General features: G+C 38.8%; 1 protein-coding gene across 2 annotated transcripts in view; it reads left to right on the top strand.

The window, feature by feature from the left end:
- Positions 1–12,225, top strand: part of lhfpl3 (LHFPL tetraspan subfamily member 3) — a 44,711-nt gene extending 32,486 nt beyond the window's left edge. Inside the window, exons 2-4 of one of the 2 annotated variants that reach the window (XM_051392280.1) lie at positions 6,357–6,587; positions 9,157–9,215; positions 10,320–12,225. In XM_051392280.1, the coding sequence (XP_051248240.1) occupies positions 6,357–6,587; positions 9,157–9,179 (254 nt within the window). In that variant the 3' untranslated portion in view covers positions 9,180–9,215; positions 10,320–12,225. Of the gene's footprint in view, positions 1–6,356; positions 6,588–9,156; positions 9,221–10,319 lie in introns of both variants that reach the window. The other variant, XM_051392279.1, reaches the window with a different exon arrangement.
- Positions 12,226–13,896: the final 1,671 nt, after the last annotated feature.

A 13,896-nucleotide genomic window follows, 5' to 3' on the forward strand; every position in this document is an offset into this window, starting at 1 on the left:
TTGTGGTAGTACGAAGCAGTGCTGTGGATGCACACAAATAGTCCCCAGCCTTGCCAACAATCAGTTTTTCACTGTCAATAGAGAAACAGCAAATGTTTTCTTCTGAATTTCACGGATTACATCCTTGGTTTCCTTTCGTTCAAGCTTTGTTTTGACGGCGTGGGGTTTGGCACGGTGTGCAAATTTTGGCTGTCACGATCACAGGCTGAGTCGAAGTGGAATTAGAAAATATTATAAATTAGTTACTGGGATCTGATTCAGAAAACATACAGGTTGTGTTAAAAAACAGATGAAAAGTGGTTAATACAGTGATTTAAAAAGGGAAAATAATCACACAAGAGGCAGCACAGAGTCAAAAAATACATCAGCAACAATTCAATTCAATTCAATTTTATTTGTATAGCGCCAATTCATAACAGAAGTTATCTCAGGACTCTTTTCAAATAGAGCAGGTCTAGACCGAACTCTTTAAAACATTATTTACAGAGACCCAACAGTACTACCATGAGCAAGCACTTGGCGACAAGGGCAAGGAAAAACTGCCTGTTAAAAGGCAGATACCTAGGACAGATCCTCCGGCTCTAGGTGGGTGGTCGTCTGTCTCGACCAGTTGGGGTGAGAGAGAGAGAGAGAGAGAGAGAGAGAGAGAGAGCGAGAGACAGACAGACAGACAGGTGCACAGCAACAACAGTACTGGCAATGGCAATCTAGCAGGACCATGGCAGGAGGCTCCACCAGGATCGACAAGAACCTGCGAGACGAGAAAGCACAAGAACTCCGGGGAAGAAGTGAAGTTAGTAACATGCATTAAAGGGACATGAATGAGTGCAGAGAGAGAGAGGAAGGGAGGAGCTCAGTGCACCATGGGAAATCCCCCGATAGTCTAGGCCTATAGCAGCATAACTAAGGGATGGTTCAGGACTCACCTGATCCAGCCCTAACTATAAGCTTTATCAAAGAGGAATGTCTGAAGCCTACTCTTGAATGTGGTGAGTGTGTCTGCCTCCCGAACCACAACTGGAAGCTGGTTCCACAGGAGAGGAGCTTGGTAACTGAAGGCTCTGGCTCCTGTTCTACTTTTAGAGACTATAGGAACCACAAGTAGCCCAGCATTCAGAGAACGTAGTGTTCTAGTGGGGTAATAGGGTACTATGAGCTCTTTAAGATACGAAGGGGCCTGACCATGAAGAGCTTTATAGGTGAGGAGGAGGATTTTAAATTCTATTCTACATTTTACAGGGAGCCAATGCAGAGAAGCTAGTACAGGAGAGATGTGATCTCTTTTTCTAGTTCCTGTCAGTACTCGTGCTGCAGCGTTCTGAATTAATTGGAGCGTTTTAATGGACTTATTGGGGCAACCTGATAATAAAGAGTTGCAGTAATCCAGCCTTGAAGTAACAAATGCATGGATTAGTTTTTCTGCATCTGTCTGTGATAGTATGTGTCTAATTTTTCTAATATTACGTAAATGAAAGAAGGCAGTCCTAGAGGTCTGCTTTATGTGGGAGTTAAATGATAAATCCTGATCAAAGATAACTCCAAGATTCCTGACAGTGGTGCTAGAGGCCAAGTTTATGCCATCTAGAGTAACTATATCTTTAGACAGTGAGTCTCTAAGGTTTTTGGGGCCAAGAACAAGAATTTCGTTTTTTTCTGAGTTTAACATCAGAAAATTGCAGGTCATCCAGGATTTTATGTCCTTAAGACATGTTTGTAATTTAGATAATTGATTAATTTCATCGGGCTTGATTGATAGATATAACTGCGTATCATCTGCATAACAGTGAAAGTTAATGGAGTGATTCCTAATAATGTTGACTAAAGGGAGCATATATAAAGTAAATAGTATTGGTCCAAGTACAGAACCTTGTGGAACTCCATGACTAACTGTAGTATTTACTGAAGATTCATCGTTAACATGTACAAACTGCGAGCGATCTGATAAATATGACTTAAACCAGCTTAGTGTGGTTCATTTAATGCCAATTTGATGCTTAAGTCTCTGTAAAAGAATATTATGGTCATTGGTGTCAAATGCAGCACTAAGATCTAATAATACAAGTACAGAGACAAGTCCATTGTCAGAAGCAATCAGAAGGTCATTATTAACTTTAACCAGAGCTGTCTCTGTGCTGTGATGAACTCTAAATCCTGATTGAAAATCCTCAAATAAACTATTGTTATGTAGAAAGTCACACAACTCTTTGGCGACTACTTTCGATGAAGAAATGATTGAAGTTAACTGATGAAGATCGATAGCAGAAAAACAGTCTAAATATATATCTAAGTTTACATTGGCAGAAGTCCAAGTCAACAGAGAATATGTTGTATCTAATAAAAAATAATATAAAGAAATGTATTTACAACAATCCACTACTGCTTTAAACTTTGTTTTTTTCCCCTTTGCCCTGAGAAAATTGATCTCCAAATTCAGGAAGGCTGCAGGAAAGTCAATACACTCAGTGCCTCCTGGGAAATGTAGGCGTAGGATATGGATTAGAGTGCTTTTACATCAATACTTATTATTACAGTAGCTTGTTGCTTCTGTTTTCAGTGCAACTGTGAGAGGGATGACTGGTTGTATTTGAGACGTGACTAACAGAAAAACAGACATGAGAAGGGGCGGAGAGGGCACAGCGGGGAGCCCTGACTCACCCGTGTAGTATGCTCACCCTCCGTCTCTATCATAGGCTGTATATAAAGGTCACTATCTCGCTACTGTACCGCCGCTCTCTCTCTCTCTCTCTCTCTCTCTCTCTCTCTCTCTTTTGTCATTAAGCTGGCCACAAAGAGAGCAACAGGGAGAGGGAAGGGGGTGAGATAAGAAAGGGGAGCGGGGGAGGGACACGAGTCTCTGACATTTCTGGAGATTATATGTTTGCTTAATCTGCTGGCTGCTCACGTTAGTGTGCTAACCACTGTGTTTCTATACTTGTGAGGACCCTGGAATTTACATTAGGTACATTTACTCCGTATTTAAGTACAGATTTGAAGTAGTTTTCATGCCAAGTTCCTTTAATACTGCCTAAAATGTGGTACCATGTATCAGGTACCACCTTATATATGCTGTCAATGGGTAATGTAATTTATTAGCTCCAAAGCAGGACCATATTCTGCTTTTTTGTCACCCCAGGAGGACCCATGACCCGTCCTAATCGCACGTACCATCAGTATCGGCTGATACACAAATTTCCGGTATCAGAAAAACTTTTTCAATTATCTGACAGCTTTTGTTACTTTATAAATCAAGATTTTGTACACACAAAACACACGAATAGCTTAAAAAATAGTGTGTTTTGTTTCTGAATTACCCAACAGAACTGAAATAATTAATAAATTCAAGCAGGAAATTAACTGGCATGACATATTTTGATAATTGTCATTTCATGGTTCCAGCTTCTCAGATGTGAGGATTTGCTGCTTTTAATTATTTTAATTTTGAGGTTTTTGACTGTTCAGTAATCAGTAACCAGGCGTTCATGTTTGTTTTTGTCATGTTCATGTCTGAATTAAATTAAGACACTTTCATCACATTGGTGCAAAAAAAAAAAAAAAAACTTCAATCAAACTTAATTCGCAGCCTTAAGGTTTAAAAACATTATCTCATTGCTTGCTGTATCATTTATCTTCTGTATCGGCTTGTTCCAATTCTTCGTTTGAAGCTTTATAAAGCTGAAATATTTATGGCAGAGACTTCGCTTTTATATCGCTGCGCCACTCCATCACAAATATTCTAGGAAATATTCAAGATCATTCATTTTCAAACTGGGGTCCGGGGACCATCGGGGGTCCTTGAGTGCGCTGTAGGGGGTCCACAGCAAAAGGAGGAGGAATATTTTAACTTTTTTTGGAAGTTGGAACAGCATATTAAGACATATGAATGGACTTTTTTATTGATTGTAATTTAGAGTGATCCCAGTTTCTTTAGACTTTTAAAAAAAGGTGACTTCTTAAGACAAAATCCTCTCAGACTGAAGGTCTGTGGTCTAATGTGCATCCATTGTGAGGGTCCTTGACATGAAGCAGCTTAGAAACCCCCTGTTTTAGATATCTTGGGTATCATTTTATACACTTTTCCCCAAAAAACCTCAGTTTCACATATCTGGTATCTTTGGAAACGTTTTTGGATCTCCATTAGAATTTAAAAATACAGTTCTATGAATTTCTGTAGGTTTCGTGGCTGCACAGCATGAATTTCTAATAACTTGGCCCGCTGAGGTCAGTCCAATAGATCGCTACCTCAGAAGAAACAGCATAGCAAAGAAATCTCTGCAAGATGGACCCATAAGTCTTTAACTAAACATCCAATTGCATTCTGCCTTTCTAAAAAACCCTCCTCTCATTATCTAAAACTCAAATTGGCCCTCACAAAGACAGAAATTAAACACACGCACACATAAAAACCTCTGACATTCAGACTGGCTTTTGGCAGCATTGTCAACAAATAAATACAGACCTCTCAGACCTGTAAATCATTTGATTGCCTCGACCGACTGTGTGTGTGTGTGTGTGTGTGTGTGTGTGTGTGTGTGTGTGTGTGTGTGTATGTGAAAACAGCTCCCTACTGCCAGCACAAGTGTTGTTAGATGACTCTGCTCTCTAACAGCTCACTCTGTCATTGTCAGCCATGCAGCAGACTGCTAATGAAGTCAGCCCAACTCGCCACATGGTGCCGTGACATGTGGTAACATATTCTCTTTCTGCCTCCTTCCTCACCTCTCCGTCCCATTCGGCACCGCTGTCACCGCCCTTGTTTCGCCTTCTCTTTCTTTTTCCTCTGCAATCTCTAATTTCCAGACATGTCAGGTGTCAGATTTTATTTATAGAGCCCAAAATCACAAATCAATAATTTGCCTGAGGGGTGCTTTACATTCTGGGGGAGGGGGGAACAATGCAAGAAACCTCAGGTAGAGCCAGGAGGGATCCCTCTCCCAGGACGAACAGGCCTGCAATGGACGCATGTACAGAATGACGCAACAAATTCAGATTATTTACAAAATATTGATGACAGAATTTCTGATACGTGAAGATTTTATTTGAAGAATGTGGATCCAGGAGGACGTTGAACACCTTCAGGTGTCGCCGAGTAAGATATACGACCTCCTCTCGATCGTGTAAGATCAGGAAGAGGACAGGCCACAGAATGGATCAGCTAAAAAATCTCACTATAAACAGATTTTGATGGTAAAAAAATACACATAGATTGTAAAACATAAGTGAAGAGGAGGATCTAGGAGGATGTTGAGCAATGTCAGGTGCCACACAACCTCCTCTCAGCCATGGAGACCTGGGCGAGGACAGACCACGCAGCCACAGAAGAGACGGTGCAGCATCCTGGTTTAAACGTTAGGAGAGCCTAGAGTGAAACTGGGATGAAGAAGAGGAGAAAACAAGAGAGAGTAGAAGAGAGATAGTTTACCATTTTATTCATAAGACAAAACTTTCTTTTCTTTCTGCTCTCATAGAGCAGCGGCTTACGACCTTTTCTGTCTAACGCACTCCCACAGCCGTGTCAGATTAACTCAAATACCCCTTTATCTCCCGCTATCATGTTCCAAATATCATGTTGTACGCTATTATGTCATATTTTAATTAGTGTGGGCGTGTGTGATTGTTTCGAGTGAATGAACTTTACTTTTGTGATCTTGTAGTAATTTGTTCTTTCGCAAAAGAGATCTTGATCTCAATTTTCTGATTCAATAAAGCTTAACTAACTATTTCAATGGTTAATCCAATCCAACTACTTTAACAGTTTATCCTTACCTTTTATAGGTGTTTAATTACTTTTAGCTGTTTCAATCGTTTATTCGCTAACCATTTAAACAGTTTATCCATTACTTTAGGTTAATTTCAAATGTTTATAGACATATTTCACCTGCATTTACTTTTCAACTTAACACAAATATTGGATAAGTTCTCCAAAAGTTTCTCAATCAATAGTTGAGTTTGGGTTGAATTAATGATGCACACTGAGTCAGCACCTGTTCTTTCATGTGTATCTGCACCATTTGCACTCATTGATTTGGGTAAACCATAACCCAAATCATCATAAATAAAGTATATTTTAGCCTCCTCCTTACAGTTCATCTGCTTATCTCAAGATTTATATCCTAAGCTAATATGTCGACTATGAATTTGCATTTCATTAACTATACTTTAAGCTTAAAGTGTAAATAAAAACCCTATAAAACCTCCCCTGGGCGCCCCGTTGTTACACCAAGTACTGTACACTTAATACCTTGTACATCTTTTATAGGTTGAGGTTTACAGAGTGTCCCGAATCCAACATAAAGTCCTCCCTTGGTAGCCAATTAAGCCCTTAATAACTAACCCATCTTTCTCCCCTCCTGACCCAGGTACATGTCTGATTCTGGGCTGCATGATCTATCCAGACGGCTGGGACAGCGACGAGGTGAAGCGGATGTGCGGCGAGCAGACGGACAAGTACACGCTGGGGGCCTGCTCAGTGCGCTGGGCCTACATCCTCGCCATCATGGGCATCATGGACGCTCTCATCCTCTCCTTCCTGGCCTTCGTCCTGGGCAACCGCCAGGACAGTCTGATGTCTGAGGAGCTGCTTGGAGACAGTAAGAGCATAATACCTTCATGGCTCATCGTGGGTGGACGCAGGCGGGGAATGCAGTTGGTCCACATACATACATTGTGTATTTAGGTCTTGGTCTTAGTTCAAATTAAGGGCAATCTCAATAGTAAAGACCAATTATACCAATTTAATTCAGTTAATTGAACTTAAACAATTAATAAATAGTATATCACAGTCATATTGTGAATAATAAAAATGTATCTGACTAAAGTAAGACATCCTCTTTATACAAATGTTACCACTTCAGTTTAATTTACTTCATACCTTAAGTTACACTAAATTATTACGTTACTGTTACGAAAATAAGTTAATGGAAAAAACTGGGTGAGCTGGGTTTAATTAATGGGATTGAGTGACTCCACATTGTTTGGAGGATTAGGTCGTATTAACTTACTTCCTTAAGCTGTTGCTGGGTGAACCTCACTAATGCTCTGACACCAAAATCTTTTCTATTTTAGAATGAATCACACATGGGTCTAATATCCAAGTGTCCACATACTTTAGTCCATTCTTCTTTAGTCTTTACATGGGCTATTTTCACAATCAATAACTCTGTTAACTCTTATTTTAACCCAATAATTGTTTTCACATGTCAGAAAAAGAACAAAAATGTCTTTGCAAGCTCCCAAAAGCCATCTTGCAAATCATTTTTTTGTCTGAGGAACATTTAGAAAAACCCAAAGTTTCAGAGAGGAAAAGAAAAGCTGCAATAATAGTGAGGCTTGAATCTCCAAATGACTTTATTAACCCGACAAAATTACACACATTATATGTGCTTCTGCTGGCTTTCCTCTAATCTTTGCTTTTTATTGTGAAATAATGGACAGTTTTACCACTTCAGGCTTCTAGAAATTGTCTAAATGAATCAATCTGAGAGGAAAACATTCGGTTTAGCTGCTCGCCACTTCGCAATCTGTGGCTAGAGGTCACGAGTTTAAGGCAGAGCAATGTTTGCTTTTGCTTAAACGGTAATAAGCAATAAAGGTTGGGAACCACTGGATGCATAAATTAATCAGCCGTAGTCTTAACACTCAAGTCCCAAGTAAAGATGGGCATATACTACACAAGCCCTAACACATTTTCAATTCATTTGAAAATGGAAACACCAAAAAAAGTAATGGTCCTTTTTTCTTTTTTTTTACTTTTTAAAACCCATTTCATGGTGAATCATAGAGCACTTTAACAGAGACACTATTGTAAAAAAAAAAAAAAACAATTACACCTGAAATGAGATCCAGGCTGTTTTCAAAATAAAACAAAGCAAGTGTCACTAAACTTATTAAAAAATCAATTTGATACTGGCCTGAGTGTCTGAAAAAGCAGCCAGTCTGGCCAAGATTTTATTCCACTTTTGGCTTCAGGAGTGCATTATAATAAGTCTTATAAGTCATAAAGCTCAAGTCCAAGTAAAGTCAAAGTGGCTACAAGCTTTGTGTGTGTGTGTGTGTGTGTGTGTGTGTGTGTGTGTGTGTGTGTGTGTGTGTGTGTGTGTGTGTGTGTGTGTGTGTGTGTGAAGACATTCAATTTGTGACTCGTATCCACACATTTGCTAAGTTTTTGTGCTTAATTGGCCTTTCCATTAAAGCTCAATACAATAATGAGACAGTACACGTCAAAGATGATTCCGCTCATCCCACCGGCAGCTTGAAATTAAAAACATACCTTATTTCCTCCAAGATTTTCCTTGCATAATTCCCCATGCCCAAGTCATTCATTTGCATACATTAGAAGGATGTTGTACGCCACCTGCTTCTATTACCAGTGAGGTTTTTTTTCTTTTCTTCCTTGATTGGGGCGAAATGACAACTGCACTCGGACCCAAAGAGAATGATTTAAAAACAGTGAGGAGGCAGGAAGAAGAGGAGAATACAGATGAAGGAGCACAGGAGATGAAAAGCAATGAGAGAAGAGGGGCACAGAGAGAGAAAGATGGGTGACTGAGAGGAAGAATGCACCAATAGGAAGGGTTAATTGAAGCCTGGGGATGCTGGACAGAGTCATGAATTACTAATGTCTGTTTACACAGCTTGCTGCCAGCCTGTCTAAATGAATCACAGCCACCCTATCAGCCGGGACACAGTCGCATGTTAGCTCTTATAAGCAAAAAAGACTGGGAGGAAGGAGCCATTATCAAGCAAGAGACCGGAGAGGAAGGACAAGACAGAGGGGGGAGAGAGAGAGAGAGAGAGAGAGAGAGAGAGAGAGAGAGAGAGAGAGAGAGAGAGAGAGAGAGAGGGGGATAATGAGGTGAGGAGGAGGAGGAGGATGAGAGCGAGGCAGATGTACATGAAATATGAGATGGAGAGTGAAAAGTGGGGGATTCATCAAACAGCAGATGAAGTTTAAATGGGATGTTTTCTTATCGTGTCACTCAGGAGGATGGATAGTGACACCTGTCTAAGTTAAAAACATCAGAGGGCTGTTTAAAGTCACGCAGCTGTAGTTCTCTGAGAGGAGGAGATGTTTTATGTAACACTGCCACCTGCTGGTTAAAGTTATTGTATCTCCTCTACATACTGATGGTTTCTCTCTCTCTTTTCCTCCCCTTACAGAGAGCGGCAATAACGCTATATAATATCTGGTAATGGTAAAGCAGTCACACACACACACACACAGGTAAGGATCATATTTGTTGTTTCTAGCAGTAACATCAATCTTTTAAGCTATAAAATGTAACATTTCTGCATGAAAATGTCTATAAAGACTTTGACCTATGTTATATATTTTTGTGCATTATCACAAATGTTTCCAGCAATGTTTAAAACTACTATACTCTTATTCATTTATTGACATTTTACATCATTTTTGCTTGAAAAGTCAAATATGTAATCAAAGAAAATCATAATTTAAACCCCATCATGAGTAATTTGTTGTCAGTTTTGGAATATAAACTATAATGTTGTTAAAAAAACCCTCCAAGAAACAATTTCTCCATAAGTTTAGCCTGATATTTGTGTCATCTTTGGATAGTTTGGGATTAAACATGAGTTTATAAGAGCTTTCTTTTGTTTTTTTGTGCAGATACAATGTATTTACTGCCATCAGCAATCACAATAATGTTATTCATCATCAGATAAACATAATCATCATGTGTTGACTTGTTTATTTTCTTTTTGTTTTTACAAATTTTACATAAATCAGAGTGTAAAATATTCAAACTAAATAACAATAACAATCACTCCAGTAATTATAATCACTTAAATGGTGGAAGATTTAGCATATCAATAACTGTATTTGCTCTTTATCCACAAGTGCCTTCCATAATTAGAATATGTTTGTATTTAATTCGGCTTAGCTAAATTCGCAGATGGTGTATGAATGAATACAAATCCACTGATTAGAAGAACGGGAGACATCTTAGAGCTAGAGAGAGTGCTTTTGCATTATCTTTTATCTTTTTTTTTTTTTTTTAAATCAATGATCAATATTTAAAAGCTGTGTGTTTATTTTTTAAAAGCACATAAGTTGATTTGTACAACGACTGGATGAAGTGGGAGTGAGTACACCGTGGATCTCCCACTCGCTCCTGAATTTCAAGAGATTTTAAAATTTAAAAGCACAGAAAGCCATAAAAAATGTAATTTATTGACTTGATCAATTATTAGTAATATGTAGAGCAGACCAGAGGGGAATAACCGATCTATATTCCATCTCCAATCGTCTGAAATACATAAATTCCTGCAGATTCTACAATATTTGTCCTCTTGCCTGCCTGCAGGTCTCGCTGCCTAGACGTGATGTTACTTCAGGAATCCAGCTTCCCTCTCCTGGTCCAACCTGTGGCTGGGATGCAGAGCTGATGTGTAGGGGAAAGAACAGATCAAAGAAGAAGGACAAGAGGAGGTCTGGAAGAGGCCACACAGCCCTTGCTGGAGACAGGATGCCTCTTAATTGTCCTCTCTGAAAGCTCCCTCTGTAAAATAGCCTTCTCATTCATCCCAAACTGCTTTATTTCTGCAGGGTGAATTCTCAAAAAAGAAAAAAAAAAAAAAGACTTTCTTAGAAGTTTTACCTGTGTTGGTATGTCACTGCATCATCTTACCTGAGCTGTTCAAAACTGAAATGTTCTCCATGTGGATGTGAGGTGGAGAGGTTTGTTCCAGTGCAAGGGGTTCAGCTGGAGAAAAAAAAAAGATATATTAAAAAGACTTTCAGCTCCAGGACACCGGATGGACAAACACCACTGAGCGACGGCCGCTCAAATCGAATTAAATCAGAGCAAATTATCCAGACTTTGACCGACACAAATAAGGACTTAACAGACTCGAGGTCAAAGCTGTCAGGTCTTCTCTCTTAACATCTTATCAACAAACTCCCCGCAAAGGAGTTTTGGCTTTGACACTGTTTGACCTTTTGATTTAAAAGGAAAGTGGTGTCAGCAAAGTGAGGACTGAAGACAATTATAGGCTGGATTTAAAAAATAATAATAATAAAAAAGACGAACTGAAAGAAAAAAACTGTTTTGTTATAATTAAATGTTTGATGTGATAGAATCAAAAAGGTAGTAATTAGAGGTTTTGCCGGCGACGACTTTGCAAAACAGATAAGTTAAATAAGGAGAAAACATCAATTGTATGAAGTCTATAATCTATGTATATCTATATGTTGATTATGTCCCTGTACTTTGTCCTGACTTTGAGATGTACACTTTGAAATGTCAAGCTATTGGTCCATTATTAGTGTGTGCCATACAGTATCTTGTAACCTGACAGTATTGTGGAGTACTAAAAGGGCCATAAGAAGAGCTACACTGGACATGAATTCAGCCTGAATATGATTGTTTTAGCTTTTTTTTTTTTTAGCTCCCAACCAGGCTGGCACATATTGAGCATAAATCCTGTAAAACGGTGAACTGACGGCTTTGTTTGGATTAAATTAATGTGAAATGACATATTCATTATTGTGCTTTAGAGGCAAACGTGAGAGCGGTGTCAGTCTGCTCAGCTAGTTCGCTATAACTCTCAAGCCAGAATGGTAACATGAATAAGCATTAAAGGACCAGTGTGTAGGATTTGGCGGCATTTAGCGGTAAAGTTTCAGATTGCAACTAACTGAAATCCGCTGGCGTCTGTATTTGACGACTCTGGAATGAGCCGTTCACGGTGGCCGTGAAGAACCATTTACAGCCAGTTTCGCTTTTGGGTTACTGTAGAAATAATGGTGGTTCAACATGGCGGACTACACAGAAGGCGACCCACAACGTCTATAGATAAAATCAGCTCATTCTGAGGGAAGGAAAACACAAAGATTGTTATATTCAGGTGATTTTACACTAATGAAAACATCCCTATGAATATTATATTCTATTTCTGCCGATAGATCCTCCTAAATGTTACACACTGGACCTTTAATTCCCAAAAAGTTGAACACAAAGGATCATTTTGAGTGTCACAAAGCATAACGATCCTTCTATGTTATCCCTGTTACTTCAGGTGCTCCCACATCGAGCTGAAAGAGTCCTGATGGTCTTGCCAAGCTACAGACTAAAAGAAGTCCCCGATCAATCGAGTCAAAAGCAAAATGTTGAAACCTTTTCTGTACGAGTCTGTCCAGATGAACAATGATATGGAATCAAGTGTGAGACGTAATAAAAAAAAATGACAATTCAAACTTACTAAAAAGGTATTTGTGCATTTACTTTTAAGTTTAAAATTATTTTATATTTAAATAACATGAAGGGCAGTGGTGTGACAAGATAAAAAATAAAAGAGTGGAGGCTGTTATGGGAGCTGATTAATAACCATGGTGTTGAAATGAGTGTACATTTATTCATACGGACTGTCTGTCCAACAGTGAATAGTTTCAATGTTTCAAGGAGTATAAGAGAATAATGCGGTGGAGCTGTTTTAATATTCTCTTCCACTATTCCTCCTACTTTTTCTTTGAATATAAGTTGTGATTTATGAGTTGTGTTGACATTGGAGCCCCGTTTTAAATCGATATGTACAGCACTCTAACCGTGGCACTTAAGTTTCTGTTATCTTCAGCTAATAAATCATTTCTGGTTAGACCATAAAGTACAAAAATGGTACAGAAAAGGGTTTTGCAGGAAGAAAATGTTATTAAATACTTCAGGAAATAAGCTTTTATCTCTAATCTTATATTAAAACTGCAATAGCAAAGAATTTGTGTATCAAACGTTACTGTTTTAGAGCATAATCGCAACAATATTGATGGTCTAAAGGTAAAGCTGTCAAATGAGAAAGACTTAAAATGGTGGTTCTGATGCTTGTCCTCATTATGAAACATATTGAAGAGCAGGAGTTGCATCATAATCAACAGGGACCCAGTGGACTGACCGATGCCAGCTAAGATGGAAATCAGCTTTGACATGCACACAGGCTCCCCGATCAAAGGCAGAGAGGTGTACAAGGCCATCTGCTCTCATGAATCCCCACCAGCGTACACGTCCAACAAAACTGATGGATTTAGAAATTAGGAGGCAACTTTGCTACCCAGGATCACTCGTGGGGCAAAAAAAAATGTCAAGATTAGAGAGAGGGTGGTACCAAGGCTATGTTGTTACCCAAATCAACAGATGCTATCCTCTGTATGGTGGCCATTTAGACCCCTCTCAGTCAGTCTAAGCTGTACTTTTTCTAAGCTGAATTAATTTGCGTGCTGAAGTTGGCAATTAGCTCACCGACACAAATATGGTTTTAGGGCTGCAACCAATGATTCATCTGATCATTTTCTTGCCTTTAAAATGTCAAAAATATATTTTTAAAAAATGCCTTTTTGTTTAAACTCCAGGGATATTCAGTTTATGATTATATAAAACACAGCAAATCCTCACACCTGAGGAGCTACAACCAACAAATATTAGGATTTTTAAACAATTTTATAACAATATGGACTAAATGCTTCGGCTCTAATGTGGTTGTTTGAAGCTCCAACATGTTAACGTAAGGTTTCAGTGTCCTTTACATTTCTAATTCAGGTTTTTTCAAATGTCAGCTGTTATTAAAATTCTTCTTTCAGCCCTTTCCTCTCATTTATATTCACTTTATTTTGATGTATCCTACCCGCTATATACTTACACAACAAACCAACTTACTACGCTTTAATCTGAAAGATAAACACTGCTATCTCGTTCCCGATTTAATTCACATGCAAAACATTTTGACCACAAATGGTCTTTTTCTTCTTGTTATCATGTCGGTCAACAAAGAATTGGGCATGAGATAGCAGTGCGTGGGTGTTTTATGGATTTATGATGTTCATGTGCCTCCTGGGGGACTGCCTAACAATCGGAAATGTACAACCAACTTAAGTAGTTTGGACATCAACTA

The sequence above is a fragment of the Dicentrarchus labrax genome, unplaced genomic scaffold, assembly GCF_905237075.1.
Source record: "Dicentrarchus labrax unplaced genomic scaffold, dlabrax2021, whole genome shotgun sequence".
In the NCBI taxonomy this organism is placed as follows: domain Eukaryota; kingdom Metazoa; phylum Chordata; class Actinopteri; family Moronidae; genus Dicentrarchus; species Dicentrarchus labrax.